Source organism: Zonotrichia leucophrys, unplaced genomic scaffold (genome assembly GCF_028769735.1).
Source record: "Zonotrichia leucophrys gambelii isolate GWCS_2022_RI unplaced genomic scaffold, RI_Zleu_2.0 Scaffold_34_1600103, whole genome shotgun sequence".
Classification (NCBI taxonomy): Eukaryota; Metazoa; Chordata; class Aves; order Passeriformes; family Passerellidae; genus Zonotrichia; species Zonotrichia leucophrys.
Window position 1 is genome coordinate 757,288 of NW_026992239.1, and position 24,292 is coordinate 781,579.

The 24,292-nt window shown below is 60.9% G+C and overlaps 3 protein-coding genes across 6 annotated transcripts; all 3 read right to left on the reverse strand.

Annotated features, from left to right (window-relative positions):
- Nucleotides 1–967: 967 nt before the first annotated feature.
- Nucleotides 968–7,341, reverse strand: SLC22A6 (solute carrier family 22 member 6). The gene is made up of 10 exons (XM_064737139.1): nucleotides 6,879–7,341; nucleotides 6,290–6,390; nucleotides 5,504–5,658; nucleotides 4,903–5,071; nucleotides 4,074–4,197; nucleotides 3,450–3,565; nucleotides 3,109–3,323; nucleotides 2,674–2,782; nucleotides 2,243–2,446; nucleotides 968–1,266 (listed from the first exon to the last, which is right to left on the reverse strand). Exons 1-10 carry the CDS (start codon nucleotides 7,245–7,247, stop codon nucleotides 1,182–1,184), a joined length of 1,647 nt encoding a protein of 548 aa, XP_064593209.1. The 5' UTR covers nucleotides 7,248–7,341; the 3' UTR covers nucleotides 968–1,181.
- A 1,070-nt stretch (nucleotides 7,342–8,411) lies between these two features.
- Nucleotides 8,412–17,229, reverse strand: LOC135460336 (solute carrier family 22 member 6-A-like). 4 transcript variants are annotated; one of them, XM_064737132.1, is made up of 11 exons: nucleotides 17,155–17,229; nucleotides 14,056–14,700; nucleotides 13,255–13,358; nucleotides 12,988–13,142; nucleotides 12,071–12,239; nucleotides 11,861–11,984; nucleotides 11,662–11,777; nucleotides 10,932–11,146; nucleotides 9,970–10,078; nucleotides 9,662–9,865; nucleotides 8,412–8,651 (listed from the first exon to the last, which is right to left on the reverse strand). In XM_064737132.1, the coding sequence occupies exons 2-11, from the start codon at nucleotides 14,677–14,679 to the stop codon at nucleotides 8,570–8,572; spliced, it is 1,902 nt and encodes a 633-aa protein (XP_064593202.1). In that variant the 5' UTR covers nucleotides 14,680–14,700; nucleotides 17,155–17,229; the 3' UTR covers nucleotides 8,412–8,569. The 4 variants fall into 4 exon arrangements, with proteins under 4 accessions (XP_064593202.1, XP_064593201.1, XP_064593204.1 ...); XM_064737131.1 differs by having other exon boundaries at nucleotides 14,056–14,697; nucleotides 17,155–17,228; XM_064737134.1 differs by lacking the exon at nucleotides 17,155–17,229 and adding an exon at nucleotides 17,005–17,026.
- Nucleotides 17,230–19,150: 1,921 nt separating this feature from the next.
- DRAP1 (DR1 associated protein 1) lies at nucleotides 19,151–24,253 on the reverse strand. Its single transcript, XM_064737155.1, has 7 exons — nucleotides 24,062–24,253; nucleotides 23,587–23,659; nucleotides 23,054–23,147; nucleotides 22,313–22,432; nucleotides 21,144–21,231; nucleotides 20,574–20,656; nucleotides 19,151–19,463 (listed from the first exon to the last, which is right to left on the reverse strand). Exons 1-7 carry the CDS (start codon nucleotides 24,101–24,103, stop codon nucleotides 19,334–19,336), a joined length of 630 nt encoding a protein of 209 aa, XP_064593225.1. The 5' UTR covers nucleotides 24,104–24,253; the 3' UTR covers nucleotides 19,151–19,333.
- Between the last annotated feature and the right edge of the window lie 39 nt (nucleotides 24,254–24,292).

The window sequence follows — 24,292 nt, forward strand, 5'->3', positions numbered from 1 at the left end:
ATCCTTGAGATCTCTGGGTTCTGGGGACTTCTGGGACCTCCCTGAGCCCTCAGAACGTCGGGATCTCTGGGGAATTCTGGGACATTTTTGTGCCCTCAGAATGTGGGGATCCTTGGGATGCTGGGCTGGTCTGGATCCCTGGGATCCCGGATCCCTGGACGTGCAGGGTTCTGAGTCCTTGGTGCTTGGGATCTCCGGGATCCTTGGGATCCCCGAGTCCTGGAGATCCCCGAGCTCCTGGGATGTCTGAGCACCTGGGAGCCTGGATCCAAACACCTGCATCCTTGGGGTCTGGGTCTTGGGGGTGTCCAGGAACAGGGTCTGTGGGAACTTGGGATCCCCAGGCACCCGGACATGGGGATTCTTGGGGTCCTCAATCCCTGGGATCCCCAATCCTCGTGATCCCCAATCCCCGGGGTCTCCAATCTTCTGGATTCTCAGTTCCTGGGATCTCTGATCTTCCAATCCATCCCCGTGATCCCCAATCCATCCCCATGATCCCCAATCCCTGTGATCCCCAATCCATCCCCGTGATCCCCAATCCATCCCCGTGATCCCCAATCCATCCCCGTGATCCCCAATCCATCCCCGTGATCCCCAATCCCCGTGATCCCCAATCCATCCCCGTGATCCCCAATCCATCCCCGTGACCCCCCCAGCTCCTTCCCGCCCTCTCCCCCGGCCTCGTCCATCCCCGGCAGCTCCGGCCGAGGGGGAGGGGCCGGGGGGGGGGTCCCGCGGTGCCGGGGGGGTGGGGGAGGGGCCTGGGGGGAGGGGCCGGGGGGTTCCCGCGGTGCCGATCCGCGATTTCCCGCTGTTTCCCGCTGTTTCCCGCTGTTTCCCGCTGTTTCCCGCTGTTCCCGTGTTTTCCTTCGGGGCGGGCCCGGCCCGGCTGCGCGGGACCCCCCGCGGCCGTGGGAAAACAACCCCACCCCCACCCCCACATTTCACTCGAGCTTTGCTTTTATCGGTTTTTATTCCAGCACGGCCCAACCGTCCTCGATGCGGGGATTTGGGGACCCCCAGCGCCCCCCACAATCCACAGGGAGGGGGCGGCCGGGTGCTTGTGGTCACTGCTGTCCCTCTGCTCTTCAGGGGGGGTTTGAAGCCCCTCCGACCCCAAACCTGCTCGTTTATCCATCAGGAGCAGGGCGGGATGAGGGTTTTGGGGTGGGGGGGCACTAACGGGGCCCTGTGGAGTTGCTGGGGGGGGTGGGGTGGAGAGGGACCTGGAGATGTCGGGATTCGTCCTTGTGGGATCGCGACCTGGTGGGGAGGGAGATGAAGGGTGGGTTGGAGAGAACAGGGGGATTTTGTGGTGGTGGGATGGACATCCATCCATCCATCCATCCATCCTTTCTTCTTTCTGTCCATCCATCATCCATCCATCATCCATCCATCCATCCATCCTTTCTTCTTTCTGTCCATCCATCATCCATCCATCCATGCATTCATTCATCCATCCATCCATCCATCCATCATCCATCCATCCATCCATCATCCATCCATCCATCATCCATCATGCATTCATCATCCATCCATCCATCCTTTCTTCTTTCTGTCATCCATCATCCATCATCCATCCATCATCCATCCATCATCCATCCATCCATCCATCCATCCATCCATCCATCCATCCATCCATCCTTTCTTCTTTCTGTCCATCCATCATCCATCCATCATCCATCCATCCATCCATCCATCCATCCATCCATCCATCCATCCTTTCTTCTTTCTGTCCATCCATCCATCCATCCTTTCTTCTTTCTGTCCATCCATCATCCATCCATCATCCATCCATCCATCCATCATCCATCATCCATCATCCATCCATCCATCCATCCATCCATCATCCATCCATCCATCATCCATCATCCATCATCCATCCATCCATCCATCCATCCATCATCCATCCATCCATCATCCATCCATCCATCCATCATCCATCCATCATCCATCCATCCATCCATCCATCCATCCATCCATCCATCATCATCCATCCATCCATCCATCCATCCATCCATCCATCCATCATCCATCCATCCATCCATCATCCATCCATCCATCCCCAGGTTCAACCACCTTCTCTACCTCTGTCCCTCCCCACCCTCCATCCCATCCCATCCCATCCCATCCCATCCCATCCCATCCCATCCCATCCCATCCCATCCCATCCCATCCCATCCCATCCCATCCCATCCCATCCCACCACCCATCCATCCCTGTTCCTCTCCATCCCCACCTTCCCTCCACCTCCTCCACGGTCTCGGGCAAGGCCACGTTCCGCGTCTCGGGCAGGAAGGCGGCCACCAGCCCCGAGACCACGGGCGCGGCGCCGTAGATGATGAAGGGCAGCGCCGGGAACAGCTCGCCCACAATCTTCACCAGGGGCGCCATGATGCTGCCCAGCCGCGACATGGTGTTGGCCATGCCCATGCCCGTCTGCCTGTGGGACACGCAGAGCTCCTGAGGCCACCTGAGGCCACCTGAGGCCACCTGAGGGACCACCTGAGGGACAACCTGAGGGACAACCTGAGGGACCACCTGAGGGACCACCTGAGGGACCACCTGAGGGACCACCTGAGGGACCACCTGAGGAACCACCTGAGGGACCACCTGAGGGACCACCTGAGGGACCACCTGAGGAACCACCCGGCCACGTCCCCTCCTTACCGGATCACGGTGGGGTAGAGCTCGCCCGTGTAGAGGAAGACGCAGTTGAAGGACGCGGCCAAACAACCTTTGCCAAAGACGGCCAGGGCTGTCCGGAGTGTCCGGAGGTCTGCGGGGACAGAGGGACACCCGGGAGTCACCTCAGTGTCCCCACTTGGCAAGAGAAGACCCCAAACACCAGGATTTGGGGTAAATCCCCCATAAAAAGCTGAATTCCCCAACCTGGGAGGTTCCATCAATGGGTTGAGGTTGTCTGGGCCCTCAAGGGAGGTTGGAGATGAGGGGACACCACTGCCACCACCCCTGGCCTCACCTCATGGCACCAAGGTTGGGAGGTTGGAGATGAGGGGACACCACTGCCACCACCCCAGGCCTCACCTCGTGGCACCAAGGTTGGAGATGAGGGGACACCACTGCCACCACCCCAGGTCTCACCTCGTGGCACCAAGATGTTGGCCAGGATGGCCAAGCCGGCCAGGATGAGCGCGGCGGCCTGGGTGAAGCGGCGTCCCACGTAGGTGATGGTGAGGATGGACACCAGCTTGGCCGGGATGTCCACGGCGCCGAAGATCAGCTGGATCACGTAGATGTTGAACTCAAAGTTCTCCAGGTCCATGGCCAGCCCGTAGTAGGCGAAGCTGGTGGAGAACCTGGGCCATGAGGAGGAGAGGAGGTGAGAATGTCACCCGTGGGGAGGTGTGGGGTGGCACGGGGAGGTCAAGGACGTGGAGGGGGATGGACAACCACCCACTGGTGTCCTCCACCGCCGGCCGTACCACACGAAGCAGAGGCAGAAGGAGATGCGGCGCAGGACCGGCGTCCGGACCAGGTCAGCCACGGTGTGGCGGGTCTTGGACGACGTCATCTCCTTCTCCATGTGGGACCTCAGGGTCTGGGGGGACAGGGGGGGTTTGGGATGGGGGTGGGACACTGGGGACCCTCTCGTAGCTGGGCAGGTCTGGGCAGGATGGGTGGGAAAGGGAAGGAGGTCATGGGTGGGTGGTGGGATGGAGGTGGTTCATGGATGGGTGAAGGGATGGGTGGAGATGGAGGAGATGGAGATGATGGAGGTCACCGAGATGACGAAGATGAGTGGACGGATGGGATGAACAAAGGATGATGGATACAGTGACCATGGATGGACAGCGTGGAGGTGGGATGGAGGTGGTGGGATGGAGGTGGTGGATTCATGGATGGGTGAAGGGACAGATGGGATGGGCAGAGATGGAGGAGATGGAGATGATGGATGTCATTGAGATGATGAAGATGAGTGCATGGATGGACAGGGTGAGTGATGGACACAGTGACCATGGATGGACAGCTGTCCATGGGGTGGACATTCAAGGGACCCCAATAAAAGACCCCAGGGACACCCTGGGGGACCCAATGGAGCTTTTTACTTCTATGTCGAGCTTGTCCCCTTCCTCCTTCTTCCCGTTGATCCTGGCCACCTTCTGGAGCTCCCGCAGGGCCTGGTGGGACCTCCCCACCATGACGAGCCACCGCGCCGACTCCGTCAGCCACCTGCGTGGGAGGGGACGGGACAGGAGCCCAAGTATGGTCACTGTCCCACCTCAACCCCACCAGCAACGTCCTCCCGTCCCTCTGGTCATCACACTGTGTCCCCACTGTCCACCCAGCTGTTGCTGGATGTTCTCTTCATCCTTTCCTTCTGCCCACCTGTCCGTGCACACCTCACTGCTCCGTCCATGCCACCAACACATAAGTCCAGCTGTCCATCCCTCCATCCATCTCACCATCCCTACCTCCTCATGTCCATCTATGTTTCCCATCTGTCTGTCCATCCATCCATCCGCCCATCCATCCATCTGTCCATCCATCCATCATCCATCCATCCATCCATCCATCCATCCATCCATCCATCCATCCATCCATCCATCATCCATCCATCCATCCATCCATCCATCCATCCATCCATCCATCCATCATCCATCCATCATCCATCCATCATCCATCCATCCATCCATCCATCCATCATCCATCATCCATCCATTCATCCATCCATCCATCCATCCATCATCCATCCATCCATCCATCCATCCATCCATCCATCATCCATCATCCATCCATTCATCCATCCATCCATCCATCCATCCATCCATCATCCATCCATCCATCCATCCATCATCCATCATCCATCATCCATCATCCATCCATCCATCCATCCATCCATCATCCATCCCTCCATCCCTCCCTCCTCCTCCTCACCAGGAGTAGAGGAAGAAGCCGAAGAAGGGCAGGGACACCACGAGCTGCAGCTGGCGCCAGTCGGGGACGGCGAAGGCGAAGCCGGCCAGCAGGAACTGCCCGACCGTGTAGCAGTAGCCCATGAAGGTGCCCACCAGCGCCCGCATGTGGGTCGGCATCCACTCCAGAGCTGTGGGACACGGCACGTGGGGACCTCCTGGGAGATCCCACCGGCACCCCAGGGGACATGGAGACCACCAGGATGGTGCCCAGGGGGTATGGAGATCACTGGGATGGTGTCCAGGGGATGGAGGGACCACCAGGATGGTGCCCAGGAGACATGGGGACCACTAGGACGGTGCCTAGGAGACAGGGAGACCACCAGGATGGTGGCCAGGGGACATGGGGACCACCAGGATGATGTCTGGAGGACATGGAGACCATCGAGATGGTTCCCACATGTTCAGGGGGACACGGCCACCACTAGGATGGTGCCTGAAGGACACGGCCACCATCAAGATGGTTCCACAGGCTCAGGGGGGACACGGACACCACCAGGATGGCTCCCACAGGCTCAGGGGCACCCGGAGCCCACCCAGGGGGGCGCCCAGGGGTGACGTACACAGGGAGACGCTGTTGAGGACGATGCCCGAGAAGGCCATGCCCGTCAGGAAGCGGAACAGGCAGTACACGCTGAAGGTGGGCGCGAAGGACGAGCAGGTGCCCATGGCGGCCATCTGCAGGTAGCACCAGGTGAGCACCGAGCGGCGGCCGAACCTGGGCGGGGAGGAGGAGGAGGAGGAGGAAGAGCAGGGGGTGAGGATGAAGAAATGGGGGCGGAGGAGGAGGAGGAGGAAGAGAAGGGGAGGAGAAAATGGAGAGGAGGAGGAAGAGACAAGAAGGATGAAGGGGACAGGGGAAGGAAGAGAGGATGAAGAAGAAGAGGGTGAGGAGGAGGAAGAGAGGTGAGGAAGGTGAGGAGGAGGAGCAGGGGATGAGCATGAAGAAAGGGGGGTGGAGGAGAAGGAAGGTGAGGAAGAGAAGGTGAGGAGGAGGAAGAGACAAGAAGGATGAAGAAGGGGACAGGGGAAGGAAGAGAGGGTGAAGAAGAAGAGGGTGAGGAGGAGGAAGAGAGGTGAGCAAGGTGAGGAAGAGGGGGGTGAGGAGAAAATGGAGAGGAGGAGGAGACAAGAAGGATGAAGAAGGTGGCAGGGGAAGGCAGAGGGGGTGAAGAGGAGGAAAAGGGGATGAGGAAGAGGATGTGGAAGGTGAGGAAGAGAGAGGGATGAGGAGAAAAAGGGGATGAGGAAGAAAAAGAGGGTGAGGAAGAGGAGGAGGGAATGAAGATGAGGCAGAGAAGGTGAGAGCACCCCCCTGGTGCCCCCCCACCTGCCAGGGCCCCCCTCACCTGTCCGAGAGCCCCCCGAAGACGCCGCCCACCAGGACCCCGGCCATGTAGAGCGACTGCGCCAGCTGCTTGAGCCCCCGCGAGCTGCACACCAGGTCCCACTGCCGAGGGACACCGGGGGGGACAGAGGTCAGGGTCCCCTCTGTGCCCCCAGACCCCAAAACCACCCGTGGTGGCCATGGGTGGTCATGGAGGTCCATGAATGGCCACCCATGGAGGTCAAAGAATGGCCAATGGAAAGGTGGCAATGAAACCTTGGCCACCCTTGTCATCATGTCATGGTTGGAAGGTCCATCCCAGATCCTGTGACCCCCTTGTGACCTCCTTGTGACCTCCTTGTGGGTGGCCACCACCTCCCCATCCCTCCCTTCCCCTCCTGGGCCTTCCTGGTGTTGACATCTCCACCAAAGGTTGAGCAGGGAAGATGCTCCAGTTGGGAATGGTCAATGTCATGTTGGCAGCAGACCCTTCACTGGTACCTCCAGGTGGGACCCACCCATGCATGGAATTGAGTGAAAAGCCCACCAGACGCCCCCCAAACCCCTCAAAGCCCACCAGACACCCCCCAAACCCCTCACCACCGTCCCACCTCGGTGATGATGGTGCTGGTGAAGACGCTGCGGTCGTAGCTCCAACCATCCCCGCACGGCTCCGTCTCCGGCCAGGAGCTGTTGGTGGCCTCCGAGCCGTTGGTGTCCAGAAGCCACCACTGGGGTGTCACAAAGCGCCGGCACCGCTCCCCGCGGGGCACCCAGACCCTCAGCAGGGCCTCGGCGTCCAGGCCGCTGGCGTTGGCCCCGGGGCGCGGGCGGCACCAGTGCTCGCTGGTGGCCGCCGTGAAGATCTGGAGAACGTTGTGGCTGGGCATCATCAGCACGGGCAGCGACAGCAGCAGCACCGAGAGCACCTGGAAGCGCCCCATGCCGCCCACGTGCTCCAGGAGGCTGGCGAAGGCCATCTCGCCACCACCGCCGCCACCGGGGCCGGGCAACGCCCCACAGCCATGCAGAGCCCCAAACTTCAGGGGTTTCACCCCAAAAACGCCTCCCCGTGCCGCGCGGTGTCCTCCCTCCGGCAGCACCCTGGGGTGGGCTCCTATATAACCCGAGCCGAGGGTGGGTTGGGTTAATGTTTGACATCTCCGGGGGCTTTTTGGTGGCTTTCCAGCAGGAGAAGGCAAAAGTGCAGCGCAAAGGTGTCCGGGGTAAAAACAAAAGGTGTTTTCGGGACACAAGTCCCACAAAATGGGGCAAAGCTGGAGAGATTTGGGGCAGGAAGACAAAAAATGCTTAATTCCTTTTAATTATTATTTCCAGCGTTGCTTTTTTGAGGGGAAAAGTCAGGTTTTAGAGAGGGGCTGTCCATCAGGTTGGGTGGCACCAGAGTGGGCACCACAAGGAGAGGAGGTCTCCTGGCACGGACCAATGTCCGGCCTCCGGCGGCGCCTTTGGGTTAAATTTTAGCGATTTCAGTGGTCAAAAGGCGACGGAAAGGTGCTGACGGAGGTGGCCCTGCCCGGGTCAGCGCATTCCCCGCCGAGGGTTAATTTTTGATGGGGACTTGATGGGGCCAAGGGACACAGCAGGAATGGGAGCAAGGGCCGGGGTGGCCTCGGGGGACGGAAATCGGGGAAGGGGCATCGGGAGGGGGCGGGGTGGGGCTTGGGTGGGGCTTCTCCAGCTCCTCTGGGATTTGGGGACACCTGAGCCAGGAAAAGAGGTGGTTTGGGGTTATTTGGGATGGTCTTGGTGGAGGTTTGGGGTTACTGAGGATCATCTTCTTGGAGGTTTGGGGTTATTTGGGATGGTCTTGGTGGAGGTGACATCCAGCGTGGTGTCCTTGGTGCCACCTTATCTGAGGTGACTTTGGGGACACGGTTCTTGGGCAGCGTCCTATGGGACGAGGTTATGAGGTGTCATTAAAAATGGGGGTTTAGGTGCCACCTCATTGATGGACAAGGTTGTGGGGGGTCCTCCTGTGGAGATGACCTCCAAAAAAAGGGGTGCTGGGTTGTCCCCTCATTGGAAGTGACCTCAGGGACACAATTCCTGGGCATTGTCCCGTGGGACAGATGTGGGTGTGGGGGTGACCTGGGGGGGCACAGATGAGACCCCGAGACGTGTCCCCACCAGAGCTGCTTTATTCCTGCCCAGATGTCCCCAGCCCAACAGGAGGTCCCAGGACACGACCCAGGTGTCCCCCTCCAGCTGTGGGGACCCCTGGGGTCGCTGGTGGTCGCTGGTGGCCGGGGCTGGGGGCTGTGCCCACCCCCAGGGTCCCTCAGGGCTCCTTCAGGGGGGGCCCGTCCTGGGGCTGGAGCGCGATCTTCTCCTTGGGGTCACCTGCTGGCTTCTGCTTGGTCCTGCAGGGCCGAGGAGGAGGAGGAGGAGGGTCATGATATAGAGAAAGTGGCCCAGGCTGAGCGTTCAGCCAATCACAGAGCTCGTTACTCTGCCATCGACAATTCATTGTCCATCCATCCATCCATCATCCATCCATCATCATCCATCCATCCATCCATCCATCCATCCATCATCCATCATCTCTCATCATCCATCAACATCCATCATCCATCATCCATCCATCATCCATCATCCATCCATCACCATCCATCATCCATCATCATCCATCCATCCATCATCATCCCCATCCCCATCATCCATCCATCCATCTCCCTCCATCATCCTCATCCATCCATCCATCATCCATCCATCCATCATCCATCCATCCATCCATCATCCATCCATCCATCCATCCATCCATCCATCCATCCATCATCCATCCATCATCCATCCATCATCCATCCATCCATCCATCCATCCATCATCCATCCATCCATCATCCATCCATCATCCATCCATCCATCATCCATCCATCATCCATCCATCCATCCATCCATCCATCCATCCATCATCCATCCATCCATCCATCATCCATCCATCATCCATCCATCCATCATCCATCCATCATCCATCCATCCATCCATCCATCATCCATCATCCATCACCTCCATCCATCCATCCATCCATCCATCACCATCCTCATCATCCATCCATCCATCCATCCACCCATCCATCCATCTCCATCATCCATCATCCATCCATCCATCCATCTGTCCATCATCCATCCATCATCATCCATCCATCCATCCACCCATCCATCCATCCATCCATCCATCCATCCATCCATCCATCCATCCATCCATCCATCCATCATCCATCATCCATCCATCCATCCATCCATCCATCCATCCATCATCCATCCATCATCCATCCATCCATCCATCCATCCATCATCCATCCATCATCCATCCATCCATCATCCATCCATCATCCATCCATCCATCCATCATCCATCCATCCCTGTCCCCACCTGTTCTCCACCTCCTCGATGGTGTCGGGCAGGGGCGTGTTGAGGGTCTCGGGCAGGAACGCGGCCGCCACGGCCGCCACCACGGGGGCCACCCCGTAGACGGCGGGCGGGAGGAAGGGGTAGTACTCGTCCATCATCTTCACCAGCGGCGCCACGATGCCGCCCACGCGCGCCATGGTGCTGCCGAAGCCCAGCCCCGTCTGCCTGCGGCGCCGGGAGGGTCACGGGGGGCACGGGGCGCCCGGGGGTGTCCGGGGAGGGGGGACGGGGACGTGTCCCACCCTGGGGACGCGGGGACGCGGCGGTACCTGATGGGCGTGGGGTAGAGCTCGGTGGTGTAGAGGAAGACGCAGTTGAAGGAGGCGGAGAGGCAGCCCTTGCCAATGACGGCCAGCGCCGTGCGCAGCGTCTGCAGCTCTGCGGGGACACACGGGGGGACACCGGGGCTGGGACACGGGTGGGGGGACATGGGGACACCAGGGCTTGGACACGGGGTTGGGACACGGGGTGGGGGGACATGGGGACACCAGGGCTTGGACACAGGGTGGAGGAACATGGGGACACCGGGGCTTGACCACCATGTAGGGACAGCGGGGCTGGGACATGGGGTGGGGGACATGGGGACACCAGGGCTTGACCACCATGTAGGGACACCAGGGCTGTACACACGTTGGAGGACATGGGGACACCAGGGCTCAGACAGAGAGTGGGGGGACACAGGGGACATGGGGACACCGGGGCTGGGACACGGGGTGGGGGGACATGGGGACACCAGGGCTGGGACACGGGCTGGAGGGACATGGGGACACCGGGGCTTGACCACCATGTAGGGACAGCGGGGCTGGGACATGGGGTGGGGGGACATGGGGACACCAGGGCTTGACCACCATGTAGGGACACCAGGGCTGGTACACACGTTGGAGGACATGGGGACACCAGGGCTCAGACAGAGAGTGGGGGGACACCGGGGACATGGGGACACCGGGGCTGGGACACGGGGTGGGGGGACATGGGGACACCAGGGCTTGGACACAGGATGGAGGAACGTGGGGACACCAGGGCTTGGACACGGGCTGGGGGGGACATGGGGACACCGGGGACATGGGGACACCAGGGCTTGACCACCACGTGGGGACACCTCAGGCAGGTGGGGACAGGGCAGGGATGGGGAGGTCATTGGTTGGACATAGGGGTGGAAACGTGGATGAAGACAATTGACAAGGTGGGGACACTGGTGGCCAGAGTGATGGACACCACCCTCCACACCCACCTGTGGGCACGAAGATGTTGGCCACGATGACCAGCCCGGCCAAGAACAAGGTCACCATGAGCGAGAGCCGCCGGCCAACGTAGCTCAGGGACACGGTCACCACCACCTTGGCCGGGAAGTCAACGGCGCCGAAAATCACCTGGATGAGGTAAATGCTGACCCCAAAGTTCTGCAGGTCCATGGCCAGGCCGTAGTAGGAGAAACTGATGGAGAACCTGGAGCAAGGTGGGAGAGAGGGGACCTTGAGGTGACATCACCTTGGTGGGACAGGATGGGACGGGGATGGCAGGTGGGGGAGGAGAGGGTGAGGTCACTGGTTGGGTGTCCAGGTGTCCATCCTTCCCTTCATGCATCTGAGTCTGACCAGTCTTGTGTCCACCCATCCATCCGTCCATCCATCATCCATCCATCCATCCATCCATCCATCCATCCATCCATCCATCCATCCATCCATCCATCCATCCATCCATCCATCCATCCATCCATCCATCCATCCATCCATCATCCATCCATCATCCATCCATCATCATCCATCACATCCATCCATCATCCATCCATCCACTCCATCCATCCATCCATCATCCACATCCATCATCCATCCTCCATCATCCATCCCTCATCCATCCATCCATCCATCCATCCATCATCCATCCATCCATCCATCATCCATCCATCATCCGTCCATCATCCATCCGTCCGTCCATCCGTCCCTCCTCGCCCCCAGCCCCACCAGACGATGGACAGGCAGAAGAAGATGTGGCGGATCACGGGGGTCCGGACCAGGTCGGAGACGGTGTAGGAGGATTTCAGAGCTGCCAACTCCTCCTTCATGTTGGACTTCAACATCTGGGGCAGAGGAAAGGGGAGATGTTGGCGAGGGGGCTGGGGGTGGTCTCCAGCCCCCCATCCCCACCACGGGGCCACCAGACCTCCACCGTGATCTTCTCGCCCTCCTCCTTGCGGTTGTTGAAGGCGGCCACGCGCTGCAGGACCTTCACCGCCTGCTCGGCCTTGCCCGAGAGCACCAACCACCGCGCCGACTCCGCCAGCCACCTGCGGCCGGCCAGGGGAAACTGAGGCACGGCCGGCACGCCCCCCACCACATCCCCACGGCCTCCCTGAGGGGCCCAAGGTCCTACCAGGAGTAGAGGAGGAAGACGAAGAAGGGCAGGGACACGGAGAGCTGGAGCCAGCGCCAGTGGGGGACGGCGTAGGCCACCCCGGCCAGGATGATCTGGCCCAGCGTGTAGGCGAAGCCGGTGATGGCCACGGTGATGGCGCGGTACGGCGTGGGGATCCACTCCACCACTGCCGGGGACACGGGGACACGGCTCACTCGGGGTGTCCCCACGGAGATGGGACCGTCCTGGTCAGTGCGGCCACCCCAGCGTGGTCAGATGTGTCCACACCGTGTGACCCCAGCATGGCCACAGGGATGTCCTTGCTCATGGAGACTGGGATGTCCCCGCCATGGCCATTGGGTTGTCCCCACCCATGGCCACAGGGATGTCCCCACCCATGACCGTTGGGACATCCTTATCCATGGTTGTCCCCACCCATGACCATTGGGTTGTTCTCACCCATGGCCATTGTGTTGTCCACTTCCATGACCATTGGGTTGTCCCCACCATGGCCACAGGGATGTCCCCACCCATGACCGTTGGGACATCCTTATCCATGGTTTTCCCCACCCATGACCATTGGGTTGTCTCTACCCATGGCCATTGGGACATCCTTATCCATGGTTGTCCCCACCTCTAACCATTGGGTTGTCCACTTCCATGGTTATTGTGTTGTCCCCACCCATGACCATTGCATTGCCCCCCATGGTCATTGCATTGTCCCCATCCATGGCCACAGGGATGTCCCCACCCATGGCCATGGCCATGTCCCCATCCATGACCATTGGGCTGACCCCACCAAGGTCATTGGGTTGTCCCCCTCCACGTCCATGTCCCCACCCCTGCCCAGGGCCGTCCCCATTCATGACCACAGGGATGTCCCCCTTCGTGTCCATGTCCCCACCCTGCCCAGGGCCGTCCCCGTGTCCCCTCACCCAGGCAGGCGATGCTGAGGCCGAAGCCGGACAGCGCCATCCCGCCGGCGAAGCGGAACGCGCAGTAGGAGGCGTAGTTGGGGGCGAAGGCCGTGCACGTGCCCATCACCCCCAGCTGCAGGTAGGACCACATCAGCATGGCCTTGCGGCCAAACCTGCAACGGGAGCCACCGGGAGCGCTGGGAGTGCTGGGAGCACCGGGATGGGCTGTGCAGAGCCCCCAGGGAAACTGAGGCACGGAGTGGGGGGGGGCTGTGCTGCCTTTACCTGTCTGAGAGGCCCCCCAGGACCAGGGCGCCCACCAGGACCCCCGCCATGTAGATGGACTGGGCCATCTGCCGCAGCTGCCGGTAGGCACAGACCAGGTCCCACTGCGGGGACAGGGGGACGTCTGTCAGTCAGTCTGTCTGTCTGCATCTCCATCCATGGATCCACTGATCCACTGATCCACTGATCCATTGCTCCATCCATCCATCCATCCATCCATCCATCCATCCATCCATCCATCCATCCATCCATCATCCATCCATCCATCCATCATCCATCCATCACTCCATCATCCATCTCCATCCATCATCCATCCATCCATCCATCCATCCATCATCCATCCATCCCCATCCATCCATATCCATCCATCCATCCATCCATCCATCATCCATCCATCCATCCATCCATCCATCCATCCATCATCCCCATCCATCCATCATCCATCATCCATCATCCATCCATCATCCATCCATCATCCATCCATCATCATCCATCCATCCATCCATCCATCATCCATCATCCATCCATCATCCATCCATCCATCATCCATCCATCCATCCATCATCCATCCATCCATCATCCATCATCCATCCATCATCCATCCATCCATCCATCATCCATCCATCCATCCATCCATCATCCATCCATCCATCCATCATCCATCCATCCATCCATCCATCCATCCATCCCTTGTCCCACCTCACCCCAAATCCCACCCCGTCCCCACAGAGCTGTTGTCCCCCCCAGGACACCGTGGTCACCTCCCCACCCTCCCCGTCCCCGTTGTCCCCGTGTCCCCACCTCGGTGACGATGGTGGCCACGTAGATGCTGCGGTCGTAGTCCCACCCGTCACGGCACGGCTCGGTGGCCCGGGCCCCGCCGGTGACATTGGCCACGTAGCGCCGGCAGGACCCCAGGGTGACATCGGGGGACCCCAGGGTGACATTGGGCCACCCCAGCATGGCACCAGCGGGGCCCAAGGTGTCATTGGGGGACCCCCAGGTGCCATCAGGCTGGACATTGGTGCCATTGGGTGACCCCACGGTGCCACCGAGTGTGACATGTGTGTCACTGGCACTGTGGGCACCACTGGGGGACCTCAGGGTGGCACCAGGTGACCCCGAGGTGCCACCAGGAGAGCTCAGGGCGGTGTTGGAGCCTCTCAAGGTGTCACGAGGGGCTGCTGAGGTGGCACCGGGTGATGCTGGGGTGGCACTGGGCGGTGCTGGGGTGGCACCGGGCGGTGCTGGGGTGGCACCGGGGACAGCAGGGACGCGGCAGCGGTGCGGGGGCACGGCGGCAGTGAAGTTCTGGAGAAGGTTGTGGCTGGCCATGAGCAGGATGGGCACCGCCAGCAGCGCCGTCTGCAGCACCTGGAACCGGCCCAGGCCCCCGACCTGCGCCAGCACCGCCCCGAACGGCATGGCGGGGACACGGGGACACTGCTGGGGACAGGGGGACACTGCTGGGGACACGGGGACACGGGGACACTGCTGGGGACAGGGGACACTGATGGGGACAGGGGGACACTGATGGGGACAGGGGGACAGTGATGGACACGGGGACAGTGATGGACACGGGGACACTGCTGGGGACAGGGGGACAGTGATGGACACAGGGACACTGATGGGGACAGGGGGACACTGATGGGGACAGGGGGACAGTGATGGACACGGGGACACTGATGGGGACAGGGGGACACTGATGGACACGGGGACACTGCTGGGGACAGGGGGACACTGATGGACACAGGGACAGTGATGGGGACACGGGGACAGTGATGGACACGGGGACAGTGATGGACACGGGGACACGGACACTGCTGGACAGAGGGACAATGCTGGACATGGGGACAATGGTCGACAGAGGGACACCGGGGCCTGGGGACATCTTCACCCATGGGGACAGCGGGACATGGGCACAGTGGGACATGGGACACAGGGACAGGGGGACACAGGGGACACAGCCACCCCCAGGGCCATGGGGACAGGGGACAGGGAGGTGACACCGCTGAGCTGGGGCCACCAGGATGTGGGGACAGGGGACACGGGCACCCAGAGACGGGGAGGGGACGTGGTGGCCCCTGGGGACGGTGTCACCGCTCGCGTCACCGGTCCCCAACCCCTCCCGATGTCCCCGTCCCCTCCCAGCACGTCCCTGTCCCCTCGGCAGCTCCCCAGGGATGGGGACATCCGGCCAGCTGTGCCTCCTGTCCCCTCCATCATGTCCCCAAACCCTCCCTGGTGTCCCCAAACCCTCCCTGGTGTCCCCAAACCCTCCCTGGTGTCCCCAACCTGTCCCATGTCCCCTCTGTGATGTCCCCAAACCCTCCCTGGTGTCCCCACCATCCTCATCCATGTCCCCAACCTGTCCCATGTCCCCACCATGTCCCCAACCTGTCCCATGTCCCCTCTGGGATGTCCCCAAACCCTCCCTGGTGTCCCCAACCTGTCCATGTCCCAGCGTCCTCATCCATATCCCCAACATGTCCCATGTCCCCAAACCCTCCCTGGTGTCCCCAACCTGTCCCATGTCCCCTCTGCGATGTCCCCAAACCCTCCCTGGTGTCCCCAAACCTTCCCTGATGTCCCCAAACCTTCCCTGGTGTCCCCAAACCCTCCCTGGTGTCCCCAACCTGTCCCATGTTCCTTCTGTGATGTCCCCAAACCCTCCTGGTGTCCCCAACCTGTCCCATGTTCCCTCTGGGATGTCCCCAAACCCTCCCTGGTGTCCCCACCATCCTCATCCATGTCCCCAACCTGCCCCATGTCCCCTCTGTGATGTCCCCAACCCAACCCCTGTCCCCACCACACCCCCCGTGATGTCCCCAGCTTGTCCCGGGGTCCCCCCATGATGTCCCCAACCCGTCCAACGTCCCCTCCCCTCCCTAAGAGAAAAACAATGTCCCCAATGTCCCCCAACAATGTCCCCCAACAATGTCCCCAAATCCCCAACAATGTCCCAATGTCCCCCAACAATGTCCCCAACAATGTCCCCAACCCCTCCCTGGTGTCCCAACCTGTTGTTCCTGTGTCCCCCAAATGTCCCCCCCAGTCCTGTCCCCTCCTGTCCCCTCCCGTCCTCCAGGTGCCACCCCCACCCCGAGGTGCCCCCATTGTCCCCATCTGTCCCAGACCCCGCCTGTGCCCCCGTCCCGGGGGTCCCCCAATTGTCCCCGTCCCCCTGTCCCTGTCCCCCTGTCCCTCTGTCCCCCTGTCCGTCTGTCCGTCTGTCCCCCTGTCCGTCTGTCCCTCTGTCCGTCTGTCCCCGTCTCTGTCCCTGTCCGTCTGTCCCTCTGTCCCCGTGTCCCTCTGTCCTCCTGTCCCCCTGTGCCTGTCCGTCTGTCTGTCCCCCTGTGCCTGTCCCTGTCCCCCCGTCCCCCTGTCCCTCTGTCCGTCTGTTCCTCTGTTCTCGTGTCCCACCTGCTCTCCTGGCACTGTCCCTGTCCGTCTGTCTGTCCCCCTGTCCCTGTCCCCCCGTCCCCCTGTCCATCTGTCCCCCCGTGTCCCACCTGCTCTGTCTGTCCGTCTGTCCCGCTGTCCCTGTCCCTTTCTCTGTCCCGTCCCTGTCCCCCTGTCCGTCTGTCCCTCTGTCCCCGTGTCCCACCTACTCTCCTGGCACTGTCCCCCTGTCCCTCTGTCCGTCCCGCTGTCCCTGTCTCTGTCCCGTCCCTGTCCCTCTGTCCGTCCGTCCGTCCCCCTGTCCCTGTCCCCCTGTCCCGTCCCTGTCCCCGTGTCCGTCTGTCCCACCTGCTCTCCCGCTCTGTCCGTCCGTCTGTCCGTCCCGCTGTCCCTGTCCCTGTCCTGTCCCTGTCCGTCTGTCCCATCTGCTCTCCCGCTCTGTCCGTCCGTCTGTCCGTCCCTCTGTCCCGTCCCTGTCCCCGTGTCCGTCTGTCCCACCTGCTCTCCCGCTCTGTCCGTCCGTCCGTCCGTCCCCGCCGCGCTCCCCCGTTACACAACGAGGCCGATTCGCCGCCTTTGGTGCCACCGGGATTAACGGGGGGGGGGGGGGAAATTCCAGCGCCGCGGGGGGGTCCGGGCGCCTCCGCTCCCCCCGCGGGGGCTGCGCGGGACCACGGGGACCCCCGGGACCCCTCCCCACATTTAGGGACCCCCGGAGACCCCTCCCCACATTTAGGGACCCCCGGAGACCCCTCCTCATAATCAGGGACCCCCCGAGACCCCTCCCACAACTAGGGAGCCCCGGAGACCCCTCCCAGTTAGAGACCCCCCCGAGACCCCTCCCCAAATTTAGGGACACCCCCGAGCGAGACCCCTCCCCATAATCAGGGACCCCCCGAGACCCCTCGAGACCACCCCCACATTTATGGACCCCCCGGGACCCCCCCCCGCGACCACCCCCACATTTAGGGACCCTCCTCACATTTAGGGACCCCTCCCTTACATTTCGGGAACCCCCAAAAAGATCGGGACCCTCCCGAGACGACCCCCCCCCACATTTAGGGACCCCCCCCCACCTGTTGGTGTCCCCCAAGACCCCCCCACATTTAGGGACTCCCCAAAGGATCGGGACCCCCCCGAGACCCTTCCTCACATTTAGGGACCCCTCCCACATTTAGGGGTGCGCCTATAGAAGCCCCTAAACCCGTACGGATCCCCCCTGAGCCCCTATAAATCCCCCCAAGCCCCCCAAAATCCCCCCGAGCCCCCCAAAATCCCCCCAAGCCCTTATAAACCCCCCCGAGTCCCTACAGACCCCCCAAACCCCCCCAGACCCCCCAAAATCCCTTTAAAGCTCCTTTAGGGCCTGGGGTCCCCAATAGGAGCTCATTGACCCCCCCAGCCCCCTCTGACCCCCCCATTTTAGGGTCCTGCACCCCCCCAGAAACCCCAAGAACCCCAAAACCCCCCCCAAAAAACCCCAAAATCCGCTCAGATCCCCAAGACCCCCCTATAAATCCCTACAGCCCCCAAAAAACCCCCCAAAAAACCCAAATCCTCTACAGACCCTCAAGACCCCCCTATAAACCCTTACAGGCCCCCAAAATCCTATAAATCACCCCCAAAAAAACCCAAAACCCTCTACAGACCCCCAAGACCTCCTATAAACCCCTACAGCCCTCCAAAATCCCAAAACCCCCCAAAACCCTCCCAAATCCCCCCCAAAATCCGCTCGGAACCCCCCAAAAAGCTCCCATAGGGTCCTCTGGGGGCTCTGACGCCCCCTGGTGGCCGAAAGCGGAAATGGGAATTTGGGGAGGGGTCCTGGAAATTTGGGGGGTCCTGGAAATTTGGGGAGGGGTCTCAGGAATTTTTGGGGTCCCAGAATTCGGGGGGTTCCAGGAATTTGGGGGGGGGTCCCGGGAATTCAGTCGAATTTTTTTTAGGGGGGAACTCAGGGTATTTGGGGAGGGGGTCGCAAAATTTTTTAGGAGAAAATTCATAAGTTTTGGGGTCCCAGGGGTTTTTTTGGGGAGGGTCTCAGGGCTTTATTTTGGAGTGGGGTTCCAGGGTTGTTGGGGTCTCAGGGCTTTATTTTCGGGGGGGGGGGTCCCAAGATTTGGGGGTCCCAGAGTTTTTGGGGTCTCAGGGTTTTTTTGGGGGGGGTCCCAAGGGGTTTTCTTGGGGGGGGTGGGGGACTGAGGGATTTTTTTGGGGTGGGGTCCCAGAATTTTTTAAGGGAAAACTCAAGAGATTTTGGGGATCCCAGGATTATTTGGGGGGGAGGAGAATTCCAAAATTTTTTTTGGGGGGTCCCAAAGTTTTTTTATGAGAAAATTCAGAGTTTTGGGGTCCCAGGGATTTTTTGGGGTCTCAGGATTTTTTTGGGGGGGGGTGGTCCCAGCTTTGTTTGTTTTTTTTTTTGGGGGGGGGTCCATCTGGAAACAGGAACTTTATTGAGCCGATACAAAACCCCCGACTCAGCAAAAGCCCCCAAAGAGCCCCAAAATCACCCCCCGAGCCCCCCCACCCCCAAAAAGGGGTCCCGGCTGTGTCCGGGGGGGTCCCAGCGCTCCCAGTGCCCCCCCAAACTGGGGCCAGGCCCAGCTCCCAGTAAGGCCCGACCCCGGATTGGGGGAAATTCTGGAGAATTTGGTAAAAATGGTGGGGGGGGGCGCTAAGAGTCGTAATCTTCATCCTCCTCCTCCTCGTGGCGGGCGCGGGGGGGGCCGGGGGCCGGGGGGAGCCCCCCAGGGAGACCCCCCGGGAGGGAGGGGGGGCCCAGGGGGGCGAACGGGACCCCGGGGCTGGGGGGGAAAAGGGGAAAGTGAGGGGGGAAAATGGCAAAAAAACCCCAAATTCTCCCAGAAATATAAACCCAAATAAAACCCCCAAAAAACTGCCAAAAAAACCACAAAAAAACCCCCAAAAAACTGCCAAAAAAACCACAAAAAAAACCCCTAAAAAACGCAAAAAAACCCCCCAAAAAATCCCCGAAAAACAAAAAAAACCACCCCCCAAACCCTCAAAAAACTTCAAAAAAAAACAAACCAAAAAACCCCAACCCCCCCCCAAAAAAAAAAAAAAAAACCCCTAAAAAACTCCCAAAAAACCCTCCCAAAAAAACCACAAAAAAACTCCAAAAAAATCCCAGAAAAACACAAAAAACCCCCCCAAAACCCTCAAAAAACTTCAAAAAAAACAAACCAAAAAACCCCTACCCCGCAAAAAAAAAAAAAAGAAAAAAAACCCCAAACAGCCCCAAACCCACCCAAAAAACCCCAAACCCACCCAAAAAATCTCAACCTCCCCAAAAGAACACCCCAAAAAAAACCCCCCCAAAAAAACCCACCCACCCAAAAAAAACCCAAAAAATTCCCCTAAAAAAACCCCTAAACCCCCCAACCCCCCCAAAAAAAACCCAAATCCCCCCAAAAAGAACCCAAGCCCCCCCAAAACCCCCTCAACAAAACTCAAAAAATCCCCCCAAAAAACCCAACCCCCCCTAAAAAATAACTCCAAACAATCCCTAAATCCTCTTCAAAAAAACCCAAACTTTCCCAAAAACCTCAAATCCCCCATTTAAAACCCCCCAAAAAACCCCTAAATCACCCAAAAAAACCCCCAAAAAACCCCCAAAAAAACCCAACTCCCCCCACCAAAAAACCTCAAATCCCCCCAAAAAAACCCTAAAAAAAAACCCCCCAAATCCCCTCAAAGAAACTCCCAACCCCCCTCACAAAAACTCAAAAAACCAAAAAAAAACCCAAAAAGACCCACAAAAAAACCCAAAAAAACCCCAAACTCTTCCCAAAAACCCACCGCATCCTCCCAAAAAAAAACCCCAAAAAAACCCCAAATCCCCCCAAAAACCCCAAACCCCCCCCCAGGTGTTTTGTGCCCCCCCCAGACCGCACCTGGTGAAGGTGAGCGGGGGCGGGGCCGGGGGCGGGGCCGGGGTCTCCTCGTCCCCATCGCTGTCGCTGTCCTCAGAGTCCTCCTGGGGGGGGGGGCGGGGCACTGAGGGGACCCCTCCCCAAAATCCGACCCCAAATCCCAGGGGACCCCCAAAACACCCCCGGAATGAACCAGAAATACCAAAGCCCCCCCCCAGGACACCTCAATTCCCTCTGGGACCCCCAAAATCCCCCCAGGACCCCCCAAAATCCACCTGGGAACCCCCAAAATCCACCTGGGAACCCCCCAAAAACCCCCCAGAGAGAACCCAGAAACCCCAAATCCCACCCAGGACCCCCCAAATCCCATTGGGACCCCCCAAATCTCCCCAGGGACCCCCCAAATTCCCCCAAATTCCCCCCAAATCCCCTAAAACCCCCCCAGATGGGACCCAGAAATCCCAAACTTCCCCCCAGGACCCCCCAAATCCCCAAAACACCTCCAGGACCCCCAGTTCTCCCCCAGGACCCCTCAAATGCCCCCAGGACCCCAAAATCCCCCCCCCCAAATCCCCCAGGACCCCTCCCCACCTCCTGTTCCGAGTCTGTCCCCGATTGTTTCGGGGTCCCCTTGGCCCCAGGACCCCCGTTCTTGCGGCCACTGCCCGGGCGGCGCCCCCTGCAAGAGACCCCCCCCAATTAGAGACCCTCCCTCAATTAGAGACAACCCCCAATTAGAAACACCCCTTATTAGAAACCCCTCTCATTAGAGTTCCCCCCCAATTACAGACCCCCCTCATTAGATACCCCCTTCAATTAGAGACCCCCTGTGGTTAGAGACCACCCCCAATTAGAGACCACCCCTCATTAGAGACCCCCCCCAACCACAGACCCCCCTCATTACAGACCCCTCCTCATTAGGGACGCCCCTGACCCCAAATCCCCCTCAGGGACCCCAAAACTGCCCCAAATCCCCCTCAAGGAGCTCAGGTGTGGGGAGGGTCTCCCAGGTGAGTCCCAGAGGAACCTGGGGGTGTCCCCCGAGGGTCCCAAGGTGTCCCCCAGGTGTCTAAAGGGTCCTCAGGGCTCCGCAGGTGTCCCCAAGTGCAGCAGGATGTCCCCCAACTACGCCACAAGTGTCCCCAAGGTGTTCAGAAATGTCCCCAAGGTGTCCCCAGGCGTGCCCAGGTATGCCCAGGTGTGCCCAGGTGTGTCCCAGGTGTACCCACAGTACCCCAGGTGTGTCCCCAGGTATTGGGGTGTGTCCCCAGGTGTGCCCAGGTGTATCTCAGGTGTCCCCAGGTGTTGGGGTGTGTCCCCAGGTGTGCCCAGGTGTCCCCAGGTGTGCCCAGGTGTGTCCCCAGGTGTGCCCAGGTGTGTCTCAGGTGTCCCCAGGTGTGCCCAGGTGTGTCCCCAGGTGTCCCCAGGTGTGCCCAGGTGTGTCCCAGGTGTGTCCCCAGGTGTGCCCAGGTGTATCTCAGGTGTCCCCAGGTGTGCTGAGGTGTGCCCAGGTGTCCCCACAGTACCCCAGGTGTGTCCCCAGGGCTGTCCCCAGGTGTTGGGGTGTGTCCCCAGGTGTGCCCAGGTGTATCTCAGGTGTCCCCAGGTGTCCCCAGGTGTGTCCCCAGGTGTGCCCAGGTGTACCCACCTGCGGGGCGCCCTGTCCCCGTGGCCGTGGGTGTATCCCAATATCCCCCAGGTGTATCTCAGGTGTCCCCAGGTGTGCCCCAGGTGTCCCAGGTGTGCCCAGGTGTACCCACCTGCGGGGCGCCCTGTCCCCGTCGCCGTGGGCGTCGTCGCCGTCCCCCTGCATGTCGGGCACGGCGGCCACCAGGTCCTTGAGGAAGTCGAACTGCTGCTCCAGCTCGATGCACTGCTTCCTGTGGGCGGGGCCTCAGACCACGCCCACGCACAACCGGCCACGCCCACCGACAGCCCGCTCCCGCCCACACCTGCCCCGCCACGCCCAAACCTGCCTGGTCCCACCCACAGCCCGCCTGGCCACGCCCAGTGCACCTGGACAAGCCACACCCACCCGGCCACGCCCAACACATCTGAGACAGCCACGCCCATCCCAAAAGGTGCCTCAGGTGTGTCAGGGACCCTTCCCCACCTCCCTGAGGCGGCCCAGGTGGGGACAGGTGGAGATAGGTGGGGACAGATGAGGCCAGCTGGGGACAGGTGAGAACAGGTGAGAGACAGGTAAGGACAGGTGGGGACAGGTGAGGGACAGGTGGGGACAGGTGAGCACAGGTGAGGGACAGGTGAGCACAGGTGAGGCACTCACAGGTGAGGGACACCTGGAGATCCCTGGGGACAGGTGAGGGGACACCTGGGGACAGGTGAGGGACACCTGAGGCACTCACAGGTAGGGGACACCTGAGCACAGGTGAGGGACAGGTGAGCACAGGTGAGGCACTCACAGGTGAGGGACACCTGGAGACACCTGGGGACAGGTGAGGGGACACCTGGGGACAGGTGAGGACACCCGAGGCACTCACAGGTGTGACGTCGTCATGGTCTTGGCGTTGCGGGACTGGGTCACGTGACACGCCTTGCGCAGCAGCGACTCCAGGAACAGCTCCAGGGCCCGCGCTGGGAACGCACAGGTAAGGACGGACGGACGGACGGACAGGCGGGCAGGTAACACCCCCAGGAACACAGCTAACACCCCCCAGGTGTGCAGGACAGACAAACAGGTACACAGGTGACAGCCCCGGGGACACCCCACAGGTGTGCAGGGATGGACAGGTGTGCAGGGGACGGACAGACGGACAGATATGTGGGGACAGACACACAGGTGTGCAGGTAACACCCCCCAGGTGTGCAGGGGGACACCCCCAGGTACACAGGAGACACCCCCCAGGGACACAGGTGAGCAAGGCAGGGTCCCAGGTAAGCAGGGCGGGGTCCCAGGAGTGCCCAGGTGTGCCAAGGTGTGCAGGGAGGGGTCACAGGTGTGCCCAGGTGAGCGGGGCAGGGTCCCAGACGTTTCCAGGTGTGCCCAGGTGTGCCCAGGTGTGCCAGAGGATACAGATGATGACGGGCACGGCGGCCGCCACCTTCCCGATCTCCTCGTCCGTCTGCATGATCTTCTTGATCCGCGCCTGCACAGAGCCCCGCCCTCACCTGAGCGCTCACCTGGAGAGCCCCGCCCTCACCTGCAGAGCCCCGCCCACACCTGAGTGCTCACCTGTAGAGCTCCGCCCTCACCTGAGCCCCCTCACATGGTGAGCCCCGCCCACCCATTCGGCCACGCCCCCACCTCTCCCCACACGCCCACTCCCGCCCGCCCAAACCCCGCCCACCCTCAGCCTTGCCCCGCCCTCCCCACGGTTCCCATGGTGACCCTCTCGACCCCACCCTCGCTGCCATAGTGACCTGACCCCCGCCCCGCCCGTTGCCACGGCAACCCCCGTTTCCCCGCCCTGCCCGTTGCCATGGTAACCCCCATTCCCGCCTCCCCCTAGGCTGTCATGGCGGCCCCGTCTCTCCCTCAGAGCCGGTACCGGCGGGAAGCGCGCGTTGTATTTCTTCTTCTTGCTCGGCATGGCCGCCTCGCTGGCCCCGGGGACTCCCGGGGGATCCCGGCCGGTCCCGCCCGGCCCCGCTCCCGCCGCTCCCGGCCCCGCTCCGGCCGCTCCCGGCCCGGCCCCGGCCCCGGCCCCGCTCGGCTCCGCCGCGGCCTCCCCGGCGCGCCCCGCCCCGCCCCTTCCGGGACGAGGCCACGCCCCTTCCCG

Coding starts and splice junctions, on each gene's coding strand:
- LOC135460336 (XM_064737132.1), bottom strand. CDS start 14,679: ATGCCGTTCGGGGCGGTGCTGGCGCAGGTCGGGGGCCTGGGCCGGTTC. Junction 11,985..12,070: donor GTCTTCCTCCTCTACTCCTG/GTAGGACCTTGG, acceptor GGCCGGCCGCAG/GTGGCTGGCGGAGTCGGCGC. Junction 8,652..9,661: donor ATCGAGGAGGTGGAGAACAG/GTGGGGACAGGG, acceptor TCGGCCCTGCAG/GACCAAGCAGAAGCCAGCAG.
- DRAP1 (XM_064737155.1), bottom strand. CDS start 24,103: ATGCCGAGCAAGAAGAAGAAATACAACGCGCGCTTCCCGCCG. Junction 22,433..23,053: donor ACCATGACGACGTCACACCT/GTGAGTGCCTCG, acceptor CCCCGCCCACAG/GAAGCAGTGCATCGAGCTGG. Junction 19,464..20,573: donor CCCCCGCTCACCTTCACCAG/GTGCGGTCTGGG, acceptor TTTCCCCCCCAG/CCCCGGGGTCCCGTTCGCCC.
- SLC22A6 (XM_064737139.1), bottom strand. CDS start 7,247: ATGGCCTTCGCCAGCCTCCTGGAGCACGTGGGCGGCATGGGGCGCTTC. Junction 6,391..6,878: donor CCAGCACCATCATCACCGAG/GTGGGACGGTGG, acceptor GTCCCTCGGCAG/TGGGACCTGGTGTGCAGCTC. Junction 1,267..2,242: donor GTGGAGGAGGTGGAGGGAAG/GTGGGGATGGAG, acceptor CCTCCCCACCAG/GTCGCGATCCCACAAGGACG.